Source organism: Hoplias malabaricus, chromosome 17, assembly GCF_029633855.1.
Source record: "Hoplias malabaricus isolate fHopMal1 chromosome 17, fHopMal1.hap1, whole genome shotgun sequence".
Lineage (NCBI taxonomy): Eukaryota > Metazoa > Chordata > Actinopteri > Characiformes > Erythrinidae > Hoplias > Hoplias malabaricus.
This window is the reverse complement of record NC_089816.1, coordinates 7826036-7844589: the sequence shown is the minus strand read 5'-3', so window position 1 is coordinate 7844589 and position 18554 is coordinate 7826036. Positions and strand designations below refer to the sequence as shown.

The following is an 18554-nucleotide window of genomic DNA, read 5'->3' as shown; positions in this document are numbered from 1 at the left end:
TGTTCAAGTGGGTACGGAAGACACTAATTGCACTAGTTCAGGTTACATTTGGACGGACCATAAATAAGTAAGCACAAATGTCTATCGTTGCTTCAGCCTCTTGCAGCTAGTCAAAGGCAGCTGAGGGATGGAAAACATTGTATTACTGACATTTTAAGAGTATCGCCTAACAGCTAACAGAGCAGTGAAGGACTGCTAGCACTGACAACATAAATATTGTGGTCATTTGCAATAAGTCAGGCTCGCTTGTGGTTTGGCTGGGCAGTGTCTTTGCTGACTGCAAATGCAAAGAATAGCTGACCTAAAAGCCTTTAGAATTCAGGAGGATAATTAGAATGTTATTATGTTCTACTCCTCATCCACTGTATTTTCAGTCTTGTGATATCAGGTCATTATATCCCTATGTCATGGTTACATGGTACATCGTACACCAGGCTCTAAAGCTTCTGTCACAGGGAGAAATATCTCCAGTCTGAATGGTGTGACAGTTTGTTTTGCTCTGACCATAACCGCTGTTTCATTCACCACCACTGTGTATTGTGCCATATTTAAGGACAAATAAGTTTGTTTACTATATGTCAATAGAAATGGCCCATGTCTGTGTGAACCCAATTTAATAATATGGTGTACTGTTTCAAGCATTTCAAGTAGGCCTGTCTTGATCAAATTGTTTACATGAATATTAAATGACATATTTCTATTGCCATATTTGAATGCACTTTGCAGCATGTCAGATACTACTACTTTTGATGAAATAGCTATAAAGTAATATAAAGTAGTATAAAGTAACCCAATTGATTCAATGCCTTGGTAATCAATCAGTCAATTAATAAATAAATAAATACAGTTTTTGGGTTCATTGTATACAACTGTACAGTTTTGAATTTTACAGTTACTGGTTAATGATATAAATAGTAAAAACAAAAAGTAAGGACATTTGTGTTTGGTAGGTTAATTCTTTGTTATAACAATGCTTCTTGGCAATAAATCTTATACCATTAAAAAGCCTGTTAATATCCCTTTTAAATGATGCCATATTTGTAAGGAACATGCTTTTGTGGGATGAGTAGTAGAGCTGAGTATGTTAGTTGCGCCCATGAAAAATTTGCCAAATCTCCTCTGCCAATGCCAAACAGCTTATTTTCTGTGACGGTGTGGGGCGGCATTTCCCTCACTGGAAAAACAAGGCTTCTCATTATTGGAGGTGATCTCAATGCAGAGACATATCAAGATGAAATTCTCCTTACTTTTTGTGCTATGTTTATAATGGCATTAACCTAATGATATCATACATACTACAGTTGGAATCATTCTGAGGGCCTTCTCTTGTTATACATACTTATGCCATTCTGTCCCTTAATATGCACCATTTAAAAAAACTAAAAAATAAATAAATGTCTGTGTAATTGTTTCTTCTGCCTTGTCCCTGCAGGCAAATCAGAGACACAGTAAACTGGATTTTCAGTGAGCAGATGATGGTTTACTACATTAATATATTCCGTGATACCTTCTGGCCAAATGGGAAGCTGGCGCCCCATAACAAATCTCGCTCTGATACTGAGCGTCAGGAGACCAAGGAAAGAGCCCAGCAGAAACTGCTGGACAATATTCCAGGTGAGAGACTGAAAATGTTTTAAAGAAATTTAAAGAATGTTAAAGCTATCTGCTTTGTGTCTGTTGATTCACTGATGACCAAAATAATAAAATATCTTTGAGGGGTTTTCTCAGTATAAACAAAAGTACAGAAGACTTGTTGCCTCAAAGCCATTAGGTAGCTCCTGTATCCATTTGAATTACATAACAATATTCAGTGCATTTTTAAACACCAGCCATTGTAACGGTGCCTGTTTTAAGATGAGACCAACATGGGCCAAGTTACAAACGCTGTTCTTATAGAGGTTTATCCAAATTTTGAAAGTGTTTGTATTAAGAATTGTGTAATCAATTTTTTTATTATTATTCCCTTGAACTTTGTTTTAATTGGAAAATTATAGTAAAGACTTAATATGTTTTCACAAACCGACCTGAATGCCTTTTATAAATATAAGCAAATTTCAAAAAAAGCCTGAAACACATTCCAAACATTTTGAGACAGAGGCATGTTGGGCTCTGTGTTAGATTTTATTCCTTTTCATTTCACTTTCTAGTCATTGGAAAAATTAGAATTCATATTATTGCACGTCTATGAGTGAAATATTTGCCCACCCTTGCTTGATACAAGACTTAAGCTGCTCAACACTGCATGGTCCACGTTGTCTGATTCCCCTCTTTATGATGTACCATAAAGGAGACTGATTCAAATAGTTCAAGAGAATAAAAAAATCACAATCTTGTACATTAAGTACTTCCATCTGGGGAAGTTAGTCCCATCTCTGAAAGTATTCATTAAAAAGACTGTCTACAGATATTCTCTAAACCAATTTGTGATTCAGTTCAGCCACTTCGTTAATTGGTATGTTTCCAGTCATTGTGTTTTATATTTTTCAATAAGTAGTAGTAAGGGAAAGTGCATTAAAATAATGGTCTGTATTAATCAACTGTACACTAGTGAAATAGCAGAGGGAAATTAGGCTGACAAATGCAGTAGTATCCCTTTTAAATCTAGGTATTGTTGCCTTTTCTGTGAAAGTAAACAAGGTTTTTCTTTTTTTGCCCCCAGTCTGTTTTGTATTAAATGACACACAATTGTCAGACAGTTGACGTGAAATGCAGCTACCTGCGTGGCGTGGCAGTGGTTTTAATTAAAGGCAGTCTGGGGGCCTCTATAAACATGGTTGCCCTCAGAGACTCTCTGCTGTGTAGAGACGTGCAATAATTATGCACAGTTCTGCATTAGATTCTCCCAGCTGCACACCATAACACTGTTCCACTTCACATCTCTCACATCATCTGCCTCAACTCGCTCACTGTGCTCAGACCTGAAGAAATTAGAGGCGCCAGAGGAGAGAACTATACCAAATACTCCTTAATGTATGGCGTCAGCACGATGCTATGGTGAATTTATATTGGTAAACATGAGCTATTTTATCCATTAAAACCCCGGGCTAATTTTCAGAGTTGTAGTCTATTGCAGTTTATAAGATGCATTTGAATAGGTATCATGAATTAATTATGATTAGTGAAAATGATTAGGTTAGATTAGCTCTAAATTAGGCAGCTGAATACTTTTCAGTATGTTGATATAAGTACGATGTCAAGGCAATATAATCAACTAAAACAAAGGTGTCTGTATATCTATTTTAGTGGAGCAGCTTACTTTTAGTTTTTGATTCTTTCAGTGCGTATAGACACAGACACGCACGCACACACACACACACACACACACACAGCGATTATGCATTAGCACAGAGGCTAATAGTGTTCCACTTCAGAGCTCTTAGCACCCAGGCCTCATTTTCAGTAGCGCTAGATGAGTGTGAACAATAGAAAGCACTTTGTTTCTCAGAGGAAGGGTCACGCTTCACAGAATATTGAATTTAAAAGTACATTTACTACTAGTTCTGAATAGAAAATGCAGAGTCTATTTTCACCCTTTGTGTGATTTATGATCATATCTGAGCAAAATGGCAGTTACATAGTGCTGTAATTAAAGGATTTTTCTCTGCACCAATATTAATTTAGTCAGTTGGATGATGATGATGATGATGATGATGATGATTTCTATTATTTTTTATTATTATTATTTATTTGTGTCAATCAGTTGAACTTCAGAATCTAGTAGGACAACAAAATGCCAGGTATGGAATAATTAAGATTTTCAACGCACTTCAGGAAGCCAGTGCCAACAAGCATCTCCTTTATGTAAGTCCAGGCTAAACTTAGCCTTCCTGTTTTGCCTTGTATGCAGCTGCCACTCTCATTTCTCTTTTGGTGTAGAGCTATTTCACCTCATTGTTGAGCATTCAAACTTCCAGTGTTTACAACGTAGAAACAAAGCTGTTTTTAACATTTCCTCCTCATTTCTGTCAGAGAAAATGTTTTTTATGGGGTAGTGGTTGTTTTGATTTCATGGAAAGGACTATCTTTGGCTTTGTTTGTAATGACATCTAGTGGTAATGTAGCTGTAGTTGTAGTGTCATTGATGCTTTTCAAACCCAGTAATGTAATAAATTCACAATATTATAATAACCAAAAAATTTTAACCCAAAAAAGTTCAGTATTGTAACATAGTTAATGGGTCTTGACAGGTTTGTTCCATTCTTAAATGCTCTTCACTTCTCTTATTCTATAGATTCTTCTGGAGATGCTCCTAAAAGAACTCTGCCCTGAGCTGAGTGCAGAAACAAAGCAGGTCTGATCAAACAACACACCCACACCGTGATGGAGGACCACATTTGCATTGTGTTTTTTTTATTTTATTTTAGTGTGCTGGAAGGATATGTTTTATTCCTGAATATTTATCTGAAAATACTTGACTTAGTAGCACTCATATTAGGGGGCTTCATGGACATCACTCTTTGTCTTCTCCATCTGTTCTTTCTCTTGCTGGATTGTATTTACACACCAGGTCTACTGCCAACCAGCCCAGTTTTATTTGTTTTGGTTTCTTTACTTTTGTCTGTCTTTTTTTTTTTTTTTTTTTTGTTAGACCTTGTAAGGTCAAAAAATGTGAATAGTCGTGGAATGAGTGTTGTATTTACTTATTAAGAAAAAAAATGGAAACCTGGACCTCTTAAACCTCCCTACCTACAGTACAGTACATATTGTGATCATTTTGAAAGCTTTTACTTGTTAAATATGTCATGTAAAATTATTGTGACAATTTCATTTGTGATATTATTATAGATTTTATTTTTACCAAAAATAGACTAGAGCATTTATAAGCAATAAATTGCAAAAGAACAGGTGTTGCTTGTCTGTTTTTGCACATACTGTACAATGTGGACGTTTTAGCCTTGATTAGGAGTTTGGGGGAGAATTGGAAAATTTTACAGCAAAAGGCTCATAACAATGAACAAAAACATTTGGGGCATTTGGACAATTTACAGGGGGTCCTCGACTTACGACGTTGATCCTTTCCTACATCGCGTCGTAAACCGATTTTCGGTGTAAGTCGGAACATAAGTACATACTGTACGTAAATAACATACTGTAAGCACTTATCTTATCCTAACACCTATCCTCCTCGGTCCCGAGCCGCGTAACCGTGTATTCTTCTAAGTTCACTTTACGACGCATAACCACTAAAGTCGAAACAAGGCTTTATACAGTAAATGGGAGATGTGTCGTAACCACGAAACATCGTAACTCAGGACTGGCGTAACCCAAGGACCTCCTGTATTTTGAAAGTGTAAAGGAGTATTTTTATTTTCTTCTTCTTCTTCTTATTATTATTATTATTTTTTTTTTTTTTTGCCAAACAAACTGGAGCAGACAAAAATGCACCAGGAAACTGCAGTAGATCTGTACTTAATGTGGTTTAATTTTTGTGTTCTAGAAGTACTTGTTGAATATTTGGAATATGTACATTTGTGGCAGTGGCTAATATAATAACTTTGAAAAGAAGTTTCACTGTAATTACAGATAGACACATGGATGTGAGTGGGAATTCTCCAGCATGGTGGCTTTATTAGGGATCTTTTAAGACAGATGCAGCATTCAACATCACACCCTACCATAGGTGATGTCCATCTGCAGCTTCTTACACACTTCTGGGTTCATCAGGGCTGCCTGGGGGAAAGGGTACAAGAAAATTGCAGCAACAATAAAAGTAACAGCACCTCAAAAAAGCTTGGCATTGCTTGGAACAATGGGCTACAAACCTGTCTGGGCACTTATTTTCAATTGTTGATTGTGTAATTAAGACCTCTATTATTTTAAAACAGCAATGAGTCATTGTTTATCACATGAAAATGATTATTGACTATTTTTATTTACATTTTATTTTCTGTAAAACCTAACACAGATGAGATGAAAAATCAAGCAGCTTTGTTCGGCTTTGCAGTTTGTAAGCATTCCTGCTGGGTGAATACCTTTTGGTAAAAGTGTTCTGCTTTCTCTCTGTTCTGTGGAAGTCCTCTGCCCAGCTGTAGACAGCGAGCATAGTAGAAGCAAGCAATAGCAATGCCTTTACTGATGTACTCGGGGAGGCAGCCTGTGCATTTTGCTATGCCATTGATGTCTTCATATCCACAGATTCTGCAATGAAACAACATGAATTACTTTCTTTATTAGAACTGACTTTATAATCAAATGACAACAATAAAAAGTCTAAAAATGAAACTTAGAAAATGCTGAATGCATCAACAATTTGAAAATAAGAACATTTAAACATAACAGAATTTATAGGTGATGTGTTATGAATATTACCAAGTTTCTTTATTAATTATCAATATAATTGTGTTACTCTGTCTTAATTTTAACAAACCATGTAAACGCCTTTTACTATCCCTTTGCTTAAAGTTTTGCATTTTAATTTCTAAATTATTTACATTTTAAATTAAATAGGACTTCTGATTACCTCTTAGCCAGAGCTGCTGCTCTGGAGTAGAGTTTCTGACGGTAGTAATAGGCTGTGAGATGGCTCTGAGCGTAGACGTTGCCCCTCTCTGCAGCTTCCTTCAAGCAGTACAGAGCAGCCTGCAGATCCTTACACACACCATAGCCATACAGATACATAACTCCCAGTGCCCCCTGGGACTCCAGACTGCCATTACCACAAGCCTCTGAGTGCCAGAAGTACGCCTAGGATCACAAAGTCACAAGCCACATTTTTATATATGGACATTAGATATTGGAACATTACTGAGATAAAGCAATCATGTTGGGTGGTTAATTCTGGACTACAGAAGCCACTGCAGCTCATCCCAAACTGTATTTAATGGCACTTTATAACTCCAGAGAACACGGTTTCACTTTTACACATTCCAGTAGCTGGAGGCTTTCCGTTTTCCTAGAATGCTCTTGTACCTGTTTGAGATCCTGTGTTTCATGGTTGGAGTAGAACATGCCGAGAGAGCACTGAGCTTGGACGCTGGCGTTGGGGTTTCCATCATTTGCCGCCATGAGCCAGTACCTGCAGAATTAGAAAGAATTTCCTTAAGGCTCCGAAAGAGACGTGTTATAGATCAGATACTCTCTTGACACTCTGGCTCACCTCTCTGCCTCTGACTTGGATGCCTGAACTCCGAAACCCTCCAGGTAGACTCTGCCCAGGTTATACAGTGCTGTGTATCTTAGACAGCCTTCATCCCACTCTGCTACTCTCTTCATGTAGTCCACTGCTTTACTCTGTTTCAGACACATCAGGAGACGGTCAGCTGTAATCCAGTCCCCCATGCATTTATATCAAACTTAATAACATTAATTAGTTTAACCAAACCAGTATTAGACACATTCAGCTTTAGGGGTCTTGCCCTATGACTCTTATTATTCCAAGTACACTATGTTTGTCCCCTAGTAGGCATTGATGCCCAAAAATAATAATGGGAATCAGGTGCATTATTTTCCAGTAAGTTTAGGCACAAACATGTGAATAAAGAGATTATTTTGGTTTGAAATGGCTTAAGCTGTGTCTTTGTTGTCAGCTTAGGGTACTCTCATTAGAAAAAAGAATATTAATCAACCAATTTGGTCATTTAAAAAAAAATAAAAAATCAGTAATATTTCTAAAGCTGTTAATAGCTTAAATTTCACGACTGTATTATAACTAACTTATAAAAGAATGAAGTCACTTGAGGCTGTCTACTACCATGGTTAAGGATATCTAAAGTGATAAGGTAGAGTATGATGTGGTTTCTCCAGCTGAGGTCACAGATAATACCCTTCACCACAGTAAGGTCATGTCCAGTGACTTGGAATGACATCAATCCTGTAATCCTTTGCTTTAGAACTCTTCTGGGAAATCACAGTTCAAAGAGATCTTACTTGGTCTGCTGTTGTAACAAGGCCATCGTAGTACATTACAGCCAGCTGGTAGAGGGCCCGAGGTTCTCTGTCCTTAATGCTATCAAAAACAGCCTCTGCTTCTGTATAGTGTCCCTGCAGTATAAGAACAGTCATCACAAACTGACACAAATGACAAAGACCAGCATGGACTGTTAATGGCCTAATACAGTATAGACAGCAGGGGTCATCCTCGCCCATCCTGGAGGGCTGAAGTTTGGTGCAGTGTGGTGGTCCCGCCGTCTTAAGAGACTTGATTCAATTGTTAGTTTTAGGTTATGTTTTAAAGTATGTCTGAAAATCCAAACCATTATATTTCAACAAAGACTGGCATTTAGTTTGTTATCCACTATATACTCTGTGTTGCATTTTAGGTACATCTTTACAACATATGTTTTATTTTTATAACTTGACATTAAGGGAAGATTTGGGGCTGAAATGCTCTAACATTACCTCCTCATAGTAGAGTTGTCCAAGCAGGAAAGTGGCCTGTGTGTCTCCTGTCTCTGCCCTGGTCTTCAGCAGCTTTTCAGCCTTTTCCACCAGAGTGGCCAGGCTTTCTGGTTGCGAATATATTCAAGTTAGGCATGGACAATTACCACAATAATGACATTTTAAAATAATTCAACTGTATATTACCCTTGGAATAAATTATGGAATCATCAATAGAGTATGGATTTCTTATTTCATAGCTAATAAACAAAACATGGATATGAGACAAAAGTAGGGTGACCAGACGTCCTCTTTTACCCGGACATGTCCTCTTTTTCAGACTTAAAAAAAATGTCCGGGCGGAACTTCACAAATGTCCGGCATTTTGTTTTTCTAGAGCTTACATAGAACTTCGAGAAGTGTTTCGTTCACAAACTAGTCCCGCCCTCCCCTACTCCGATTGGTTCGCTTAAGTGAGAAGGGGGCGTGGTGAAATAGCCTAAAATCTTCTGATTGGACAGTCTGACTGTAGCGCTACCGTTATTGGTCGATAATCTCTGTAAACATTTAATTGGTCAGTCTGCACGTCAGTAGTCCTTGTTTACGTCAGGCAAAGCTCATGTACCCACCCTCATCTCGAGCAGCTATGCCGAAACGTAAATGTAAGTTCTCGGATGAATTAAAAAAGAAATTCCCATGTTTTGTGTAGCAAATAAAGGTGTAAAGGACCTAAAAGCATACATAGGTTCAGCTAAGCATACAACGGGGCGTGACCTCATCACCCCTCCCCCGGAGACGTGTCCTCTTTTTCACCATCTCAGATCTGGTCACCCTAGACAAAATACTTATAGCTGAACATATCTCCAGCAAATAAAATTTTATTATTTGAATAAATTACATGTTTTTTTCTCTCTAGATCAAGTAGAGGAGAATTATACAATCATAATTAGCTTTTTGATTAAGTGCCAGACATCCAGGATGTGTTCCTGGTTTGTGCCCAGTGATTCCAGGTAGGTTCCTGACAACTTACATTTTTTTCACTTGATCTGGAAAAAAACAGCGTTTATTCAAATTATTAAATCTGAGTATTTTCTCAAAGCCAGAATTCAACTATTACTTGAACTAGTATTTACTAATAATATAATAATTATATATTTCATTATTAAACACGTATGTGATTAAGTTACCTGACTGTGGGTCGAGACTGAACCCCTCCACTCGGTCCTGGTAAACATCAGTAACGGTACTCAGGACTCTGGCAGTAGGGCACAGTCCCTGCAGAGATTCAGTTTCCCAGTCAAGCTTAGAGGAGCCCATTCGGCTTCACAGATTCAGGACATGCCTTGAGATTTGCCGGGTGGAGATCCACGTTGCTGACAACACAAAACACAAAAGAAGCCCGTGCTCTTTAATCAGATTTCATGACACACAAGCTTTTGGAGATCTCCGCGGCGACCGCTGCCATAGCGACGCTTTCAATTCTGTTTTACAGGGAACAAGAAAACTTTGTATTTCCACATGGAAATACAATGTTTTCCCGTTTATATATATATATATATATATATATATATATATATATATATATATATATATATATATGGAAAAAAAAATATATATATATATATATTAGTGTTATTTATTTTAATATAATTTCTGAAAAAAGCCCCATCAGAAGTGATTCTCTCCTTCTCTAGATGAATAGTCCACTTTTTTTGGGTACGTATGTGTCTTATATGGTCCAAAATACAACAAATCTGGCAACTCTGGCGATTAAATGAATATTTGTTTGCATCAGAAGTATTTTAGAATGATTTAAAAATAAAATATTTTTGACTCAGTAATGCGACTTTCTTAAATTTGAACAAATATATGTTACGTCGTGCATTTAATATGTATAAACTATAAGTTTCTCACATCAGGAAAACATGACTTTTATTTTGAAGCAACGCCTCGGCGGTCTGCTTACTGTCAGATGCAGCACAACGTTCTCCACTGACTGAGATAGTGAACGAAGTCTGTTTCAAAATGTCATCAGTCGAAGACATGGAAGAAACTGCGAACTCTGTGCCTGAGGCGCTGGAGGAGGAAAAGGAGAGCGTGGATAATGTGGAGGGAGAAGCGGATATGGAGGACGAGGAGCCGCCGAGAGGAGGATATGTCTTTTACAGGTAAACACTCTTGTCACTGGGCGCTAGCTTAGCCTTTCAGCTTCATGATTGTAATATGGCTAATTATCCATTTAAAGTTCCTAAGACTTAAATACAGAAATGATTGCGTACAGCTCTAACAGACTAGTGTGTTATTTAAGCTCTTTGTAAAGCGTTTGACATTTCTGAAGCTAATCTTTTTAGCCGCGGTTCTGTTGCGCTTTGAATGGTAAAATCAGGAGTGTATTTCAAATAACAGCATACTCCCTTAGTTATTTGTTATTTGTTTATTTAAATTATAGGGGCAGTATACGTTATTCAACATCATTATTTCATAATATAAATATGCCAGATTTAGCCGAATGGCTAATTTACATCAGCAGTCCCTTGGCAGGTTGATTTTATGAAAGATAAATCACACACACACAAAATATTCATTCATTCATTCATTATCTGTAACCCTTATCCAGTTCAGGGTCGCGGTGGGTCCAGAGCCTACCTGGAATCATTGGGCGCGAGGCAGGAATACACCCTGGAGGGGGCGCCAGTCCTTCACAGGGCAACACACACACTCACACTCACACACACACACACACATTCACTCACACCTACGGACACTTTTGAGTCACCAATCCACCTTTTGGACTGTGGGAGGAAACCGGACCGCACCCGGAGGAAACCCACGCGGACACTGGGAGAACACACCACACTCCTCACAGACAGTCACCTGGAGTGGGAATTGAACCCACAACCTCCAGGTCCCTGGAGCTGTGTGACTGCGACACTACCTGCTGCGCCACCGTGCCGCCACACACAAATTAAATAAATAATAATAATAAACACACACATGTTATATGTAATACAACATAAAACACAATTAAGTAGTGCACTATGTAGTTCATGGGGTAGTTCAGTTGAATTTCACCCATGTTGTATACGACTCCCTGTTTAATATTTAGTGTCCCATTTGGTTGTGGACTATTTTCTTACCCTAACATAGGAAGCGCAGCCATTTGAGATTCTTTTTGGGATGAGTCGGAGTAGTGTTTGTTATCATCAGCCGGTCGGTACCTGACCTCACTGAAATTCCCATGGCTGAATACAAGCAAGTAAAATTTATTTTAAAACGGTGGGGAGCCAATAAAACGCTACATACTTTTTACCCCTGAAATCAGGAAAAAAAACATGGTTATATCCATATATGCTTTGGTTATATAATACACACACGCTAAGTTACTATGTTTTATTTCTAAAGGGACAGGAAAGAATGGGCCGATCTAGAACCTGTTCCGCAGGATGATGGGCCCAACCCCGTAGTGAAAATAGCCTATTCAGACAGATGTAAGTATAACTTAAGCTTAAACCTACCATCCTGATCAAATAGATAATTGTCTTACCTCTGGAGCTCTGTCCTTTACAGTCAGAGATGTGTATGACTACTTCAGAGCATTGCTGAAGAATGATGAGAAAAGTGAGAGAGCATTTTCACTGACATCTGAAGCCATTGACCTGAATGCAGCAAATTACACTGTTTGGTGAGTTTATGACCTTTATGTACTGTGAAACAAATGCTGATGTAGACATAAGAATGATGATTTTGTTTAAGGGAAACATGTTTGTGCTGTATATTATATGTTGGGGTTCTGTCTGTAGGCACTATCGGAGAATTTTGCTGCAGGCTTTGCAGAAGGATCTTAGAGAAGAAATGAGATATATCACAGCTATAATAGAAGACCAGCCCAAGAACTACCAAGTCTGGTAATGCACCATTGCACCCATAATTTAAAGGGCCTGTTTCCTGATGTTGTTATTTCCATGATGATGATGATGATGATGATGTGAGATTTTATGACCCACAGGCAGCCAGAATGAATTTTTTTGCGAGATAATCTTCAGAAAGTAGTCGATTACATACTGAACATTGTGATTGTGTTAATATTGTTTTGTATGTTTGATAATAACATAACAACTGTGTAGTAAGCATGCAGTTAGTGTCCGCCCCGACACACAGTGTTTGTTGCACTGATTTTGCAGTCGATTGTTTAAAAGCTGTCAGTACTCTCGCAGCTATTCGGTTCTGACTGTGACCTCTGTCTTTGGCTGAAGGCATCACAGACGCATGGTAGTTGAGTGGCTTAATGATCCATCTGAAGAGCTGCAGTTCATAGCAGAGATCCTCAGTCAGGATGCCAAGAACTACCACGCATGGCAGCACAGACAATGGGTCATTCAGGTAAAGGTCCACATGAACTCACTCACAGCAAACCAGCAGTATACTACCTTTTTTCTGTATTGCACACGACCAGTAATTGGTGAATGCCTCTCTCGATTAGAAATTGGTTATCTGATTCTTTTTTTTTTTTTTTGGGGCTTAATCTCAAAAGACTCCCTACTCCATCTGCTGTATTACAGTGTACATATCAATGTCAGACAGAAGTCGATTTTGAAGTGTTTTTGAGGTTTTAATTGATTTATACTTTTTTGGATTTGGATTTTCTACATTGACATGATCAAAGTTGAATAAACCCAAACTTCTTGTTCAACTTCAGCAAATTAGGTTGCTCAGGGACTTTGTTCTTGACTGCGAGTCATGTATCAGCAGCGGATTTACTGGAGCAAAAGTAAATCAAACAGTTGCATCTGCTTCTCTTTCCTTATAGCTTGGGCTGCTTAGATTATCGTATATTGTAGTGCAGCAGACTTATCAGAAGTTTGTTTTGCTTGGTGCAGGGTTCTCATACAGATCCTTGGTGACCGCCAGGAGGTGTGAATCGTTTTATGTTAGTTACTGTGTTACCAGATAAAGTTTTGCTGATGTTTTGCCTATGGTTTTCCTCGTTTTCACTATGTGGAGTGGTCTATTGGTGTAAAGATCCCATTTCTTCCATTTCAGCTTTGGCTTCTCTTAGTTTAGGAGAATTCTGTACTCGTAAAATGTTAGTGTGGCTTCAAGCAGTCCCTATAATTATATGCAAAACATTCCCATTAAAGACTGTACACATCAACTGTTCTAACAAGATTGCTTATTTGTAGTCTTTTAAATGTCTGAACTCATTTCAGGAGCTTGGCCACAGGTTCTGTAATGCACAGTAACATACTGTACTTTAGTTATATTGGAGTGTACGCTGTTGAGAAATGAATATGAAGTGGGAACAAAGTTGATATGTTACAGTTGACCTGTTTGTGTCTTTTCAGGAGTATAACCTGTGGGACGGTGAGCTGGAGTATGTTGAGGAGTTGCTGGAGGAAGATGTGAGGAATAATTCAGCCTGGAACCAAAGGCATTACGTCATCAGCCACACCTCTACTTACTCGCCTCCTGAAATACTGGAGAGAGAAATACAGTGAGTAGAAACTGGAAAATAAAAAGCTGTAGCAGCTCTGCTGTGTCTGATCTACTCCTACCACCACAACACAGCCCTGAGAATGAGCCACCACCCAAATGGTGGTCCTGAGGGGTTACTAACCATACAGAACAGGGAGAATGGGGGCAGAATGGACTGCAGTCTTTGATTGTAGATTTACAATAGGTCAGTGTAGCTGAAAGGGTCTGTATTTAACATTTAAAGCTGCTGATTATTTTTCTTTCTCTTTTAATTTCTTTCCCTTAAAAGGTACAGCATTAAACAAATAAAGAAAGCACCCCACAACGAAAGTGCCTGGAACTATCTGAAAGGGTATGTGTCAATGCGTTTTTACTTAATTTTTTAAGTTATAATTATATTTCTTAAGTAATTTAAATAAAAATAATGATTACCAATTTACCAATTGTTTAAATCATAAGTATAATACCTTTCTTAAACAGGAGATGGCGCTGTAAGAATACGCTTAAGATTAGCCCGCAGTTTCCTGTTTTAGAACATGACATATTCTTGTTTGTCTTAATAAAAGAAAAGAGAATCTCACAGTAATTAAATCCGCTCGTCTTTTACTTGTTTGAATATTTACTTAAGATTAATTTTAGAATCTCACTACTGATCACCCTACACATGCCAGATGGATTAAAAACACACCGTACATTTAATAGTTTACTACGTACCGGGTGTTAAGCTCTGTTGTCTCCCCCTGTGCGTCGGGGTAGGATTCTACAGGCTACAGGGCTGTCGTCGTATCCTGGGCTGTTGGAGCAGGTTTTGGAGCTGAGGGAGATGTTCTGTTCTCCATACCTGCTTGGGTTCTTGGTGGATTTCTATGAGGATGCACTCGAGACCAACAACAGCAATTACAACCGGTCTGAGACACTTAGCAAGGCCTTGGAGGTGAGCACCGAGGGGTTTGTTAACTCATTGCTTATTCAGATTTATTTCAGTTTGCAGTACAGATTATTTTACAGAACAAAACGTAAACGAATGTCTGCTTAGAAACTCTGAGGGATCGATAGTAAAGACTGGTGTTGCATCAACTCCTGGTTATTGTCTTTGTAAGTGTCTTCAGTGTCATTTTCACTCAGTCAACATCTAGTGACTTGAGGTTTGAAGTCAGGTTTTGTGGCTAAATATTTGGGGACAAGAGGGCAGTGTGTTTTCTCTGAATGGACACCTGTAGTGTGGATAAGAGGCGAAAATAATATCTGAAAAGATGGTACAGAGGAAGAAATGGTGGTTTACTGATGCTGTAAGTTCAAGAGTATAGCTTGTTGTTACTGGAACCAAGGACATTAATAAAGATTTTGCTCTGTTATTTTATTGCTTGGGTACAATACACAGCAGTTGCTCCAAACTTGTGGCTCTGGGCTAAATGATTCTGACACAAAGGGTACATCTGAAGAATTTATAATGCTTTGTTTAATCAAGTAAAAAATTAAAGAAAGCCTCCTCGTAGCTCGACACAAAAGGAAAAATAGCACATTCAATTTGATAGTCTTTCTCCACAGGGATCAGATCATTTAATCACTGACATGAACAGAGCACTATTATAATGTCTGAGAGGTGACTGGGAGAACCACATAAAAGGAATTTTATATTAGAGAGGATTAGATTTACTCACGGAATTGCAGATCTATAGAACGGAAGGCATGCTATGCGACAGAATATTACAACCGCTTGCCTTCTTGAAAGAAGAACCTTCTCTAGGTTTTGATCGAGTTGTCTTTGATATGTTTTTAAAATTTAACAGGATATTTTATTTCTCTTTGATAACTCGATTTACCAAAAGCCATACATATTTCATCAGGCCGTTTCACAAGCCGACAATCCATATGAAATTCCTCTTCAGACCTGTTTCCATTCTGATCAAAGGCAATTGGAGTCGGAATTGAAAGACCAATATTTTGCTGGAGATGCTGAAATATTAACCTGTGGACAGATTGCTAAATGATTGATCAGGAACAATGAACAATCTGTACACAGCGCAAAGGAAGGAAGGGGAAAGAAGAATGTGAGAAGCGCTCTTGCTCTGTGTTCATTAATACTGATGTATTCCACCTCTTCCTCTTCGGAACGCTCCATCCTGCTCTTTCCCTCTCCCTCTCTTTTTCCTCTCTCATATAATCCAGCGTTGGCTGCGGTGTGCTGTTTGAGTGGCAGGGTGTGTGTTGGATGAATATGTGGCTTCTGTGGTTGGGTTAATGAGGTTTCAGAGCACTATCTGCTACACTGGGTTGTCATGATGATGTGGATGATTGGAGTTTGGGGACAGAAGCCCTGCTTGATTTCTGCTTCCCCCCACCCCATGCAGAGTGATATGACACTGCAGATACATATTTCAGCAGCATTTAAACTGTTCCAATTCACAGAGAGATGGAGTATAATGTGGGTCTTTTCCCATGGTAAAGAGGCAAAAAAAATGTTCTCAACAACAAGAGCAAAGAATTCGATTACTGTAAAATAGAGGAAACATGATACTAAGAAAGCGTGCACACACAAAGATACAGCAAAGCACAACAACGGCTTTTCTTGGTTGAGGAATTCTGTTATGGAAAACAGGATCTACAGCAGCACAGAACTAGTGACCTTTTTAGATAGAGTATGAAATACTGAATATTGACAATCGTTAGCAGCAGGATACCTCTTTTAGAAGCTAAAAGGCTTTTACTGCCACACAGATGTCTAGTTTTCCCTCAGGAATGCTACAAACCAAGCTCTTTTCTTGTCTGGAAAATGTCATCTCAAAGATAGGGCTGACCTCTCTGCTGGTGCTCTGGGAAATGATAAAGGGGAATGTTTTATACTGATATCAATATTCACCCATCAGTGATTTTATTGCCCTTGTGGCATTTGTTAAGTAGTTAATTACTTGATTTCCTTCTACTTTTTGTAAACCTGTTCACATTTGCGCTGAAGAAAGCACGTTTCATACCAATGTGTGATTATACGAAATGACACACAATCCTAATCCTAATTTAAACTCTTATGTATCTACACCTTAATGGGTGTTAAAGACACTATCCACTCATTTACATACATTTCTGACCATGGTCCAGAGACAGTGACCCAGTCTTTTCTGTTTTGAGAGAGATTTAAATTATTATTTTTATTTTTTTCCTCCCCCCACTGCATTCTTCTTTTAGATTGTAAATAGGCGGGACTCAGTTTAGCTTGTTTTAACGTCAGGTCTGCCACAACCAATCAGAGTTAGCGAGATGTTCGCATCACTCACCTCAATAAAGAGACTGCTTTCCATGGCATTCTGCTTCTATTTATTGCTCATTTACTGATTTTAAAAATATATATGAAAATTGCTTTACTATATATAATCAGTTAATGTATGTTTTGTGGGATACACTTTTGAGTGGAAAGTGACTTTATTCCTTGATTACAGTTTTCATTATTCATTCATCTGTAAGCGCTTATCCAGTTCAGGGTCACGGTGGGTCCAGAGCCTACCTGGAATCATTGGGCGCAAGGCGGGAATACACCCTGGAGGGGGCGCCAGTCTTTCACAGCGCAACACAGACACACACACATTCACTCACACACTTGCACCTACGGACACTTTTGAGTCACCAATCCCCACCTACCAATGTGAGGAAACCCATGTAGACACAGGGAGAACAAACCACACTCCTCACAGACCGTCACCCGGAGGAAACCCACACAGACACAGGGAGAACACACCTCACAGCACTCCTCACAGACAGTCCTCACAGCACTCCTCACAGACAGTCACCCAGAGCGGGAATCGAACCCACAACCTCCAGGTCCCTGGAGCTGTGTGACTGCGACACTACCTGCTGCGCCACCGTGCCACCCGTTTTCATTATTGCTTACTGCTATGTATTAGTCTGATATGTCAATTGAGGAGGATTTTATCAGATTCTTATGTAAGATTTGGTGTGTAGTACACTCTTCATTTGACTATTTAATTAACTAGCAGGTACCTAAATAGTATTATTATCAATTTTATTATTGTAAATATTCCCCCTTTATTTCTTTTAGCTGTGTGAGCTGCTTGCCCAGGAGAAGGACAGTATTCGTGAGGAATACTGGTGCTATGTGGCCCGCTCCCTTCAGAGCAAGTACGGTTCAGCTGAGACCCCATCTCCACCCTCCTCCAACCCTGCCCCTATGGAGCAACAGGAGAACGCCAACAGCCACTGAGAAAAGGAAGACAAGAGAGCAAGTGAACGACATATGTAACTGACCCTGGGAGGACTCGGTGTATATGTGCTGTCTGGTCTTACCACATTGGTAAATTCCATAACGTAGCTCTTGCAAGTGGAAAGAAAGGCTGAGTAACCTCTATGTAGTCATGTGACAAGACTCAAAAGACTGCAGTGAAACAGTCTTAGTTTACTATCAATTTGAAACTGATTATGTACAAAGAGGCGTTAGAAGTGTTTGGGAATTCAAACCAGCAGATAACAGCTCTCAGTCACAGCACTCTATGATCTGTGTCCAATCTCTGGGGCAGGAAAGTCATTTAGCAAAAGGAACTGTACAAATATGTAACTCAGCTGCAAATCTAGACAAAACATTGTTGCCAAAACACTCTCTAGATAGTGTTACAGAAACTGCATTGCTCTAACTGTGTTGTTTTTTTGTTGTTGTTTTTTGTATGCTTACAATAAAAAATAGTTAACACCAAGTGAACTGGAGATATCATTTTACAATTACATCCTTTATCCATCCCCATCCACACGAATCGTGAAAC

At 38.7% G+C, this 18554-nt stretch overlaps 3 protein-coding genes across 4 annotated transcripts in view; 2 read left to right on the top strand and 1 right to left on the bottom strand.

Moving 5' to 3' along the window:
- The window catches only part of snx25 (sorting nexin 25), a 45012-nt gene extending 40168 nt beyond the window's left edge, over positions 1–4844 (top strand). Inside the window, exons 16-19 of the mRNA XM_066648857.1 lie at positions 1–67; positions 1433–1614; positions 3701–3801; positions 4232–4844. Coding sequence (XP_066504954.1) covers positions 1–67; positions 1433–1614; positions 3701–3801; positions 4232–4297 — 416 coding nt within the window. The 3' untranslated portion in view covers positions 4298–4844. The remainder of the gene's footprint in view (positions 68–1432; positions 1615–3700; positions 3802–4231) is intronic.
- A 607-nt stretch (positions 4845–5451) lies between these two features.
- Positions 5452–9757, bottom strand: lrp2bp (LRP2 binding protein). Of its 2 annotated transcripts, none has more exons than XM_066648861.1 (8): positions 9504–9757; positions 8338–8444; positions 7867–7980; positions 7097–7230; positions 6910–7015; positions 6461–6684; positions 5973–6138; positions 5452–5670 (listed from the first exon to the last, which is right to left on the bottom strand). In XM_066648861.1, exons 1-8 carry the CDS (start codon positions 9631–9633, stop codon positions 5605–5607), a joined length of 1047 nt encoding a protein of 348 aa, XP_066504958.1. In that variant the 5' UTR covers positions 9634–9757; the 3' UTR covers positions 5452–5604. The 2 variants fall into 2 exon arrangements, with proteins under 2 accessions (XP_066504958.1, XP_066504959.1); XM_066648862.1 differs by lacking the exon at positions 9504–9757 and adding an exon at positions 8524–8663.
- fnta (farnesyltransferase, CAAX box, subunit alpha) lies at positions 9241–18480 on the top strand. The gene is made up of 10 exons (XM_066648860.1): positions 9241–9326; positions 10260–10484; positions 11719–11804; positions 11884–11998; positions 12117–12221; positions 12570–12696; positions 13659–13807; positions 14078–14140; positions 14545–14722; positions 17840–18480. Exons 1-10 carry the CDS (start codon positions 9295–9297, stop codon positions 17999–18001), a joined length of 1242 nt encoding a protein of 413 aa, XP_066504957.1. The 5' UTR covers positions 9241–9294; the 3' UTR covers positions 18002–18480.
- The last annotated feature ends 74 nt before the right edge of the window (positions 18481–18554 follow it).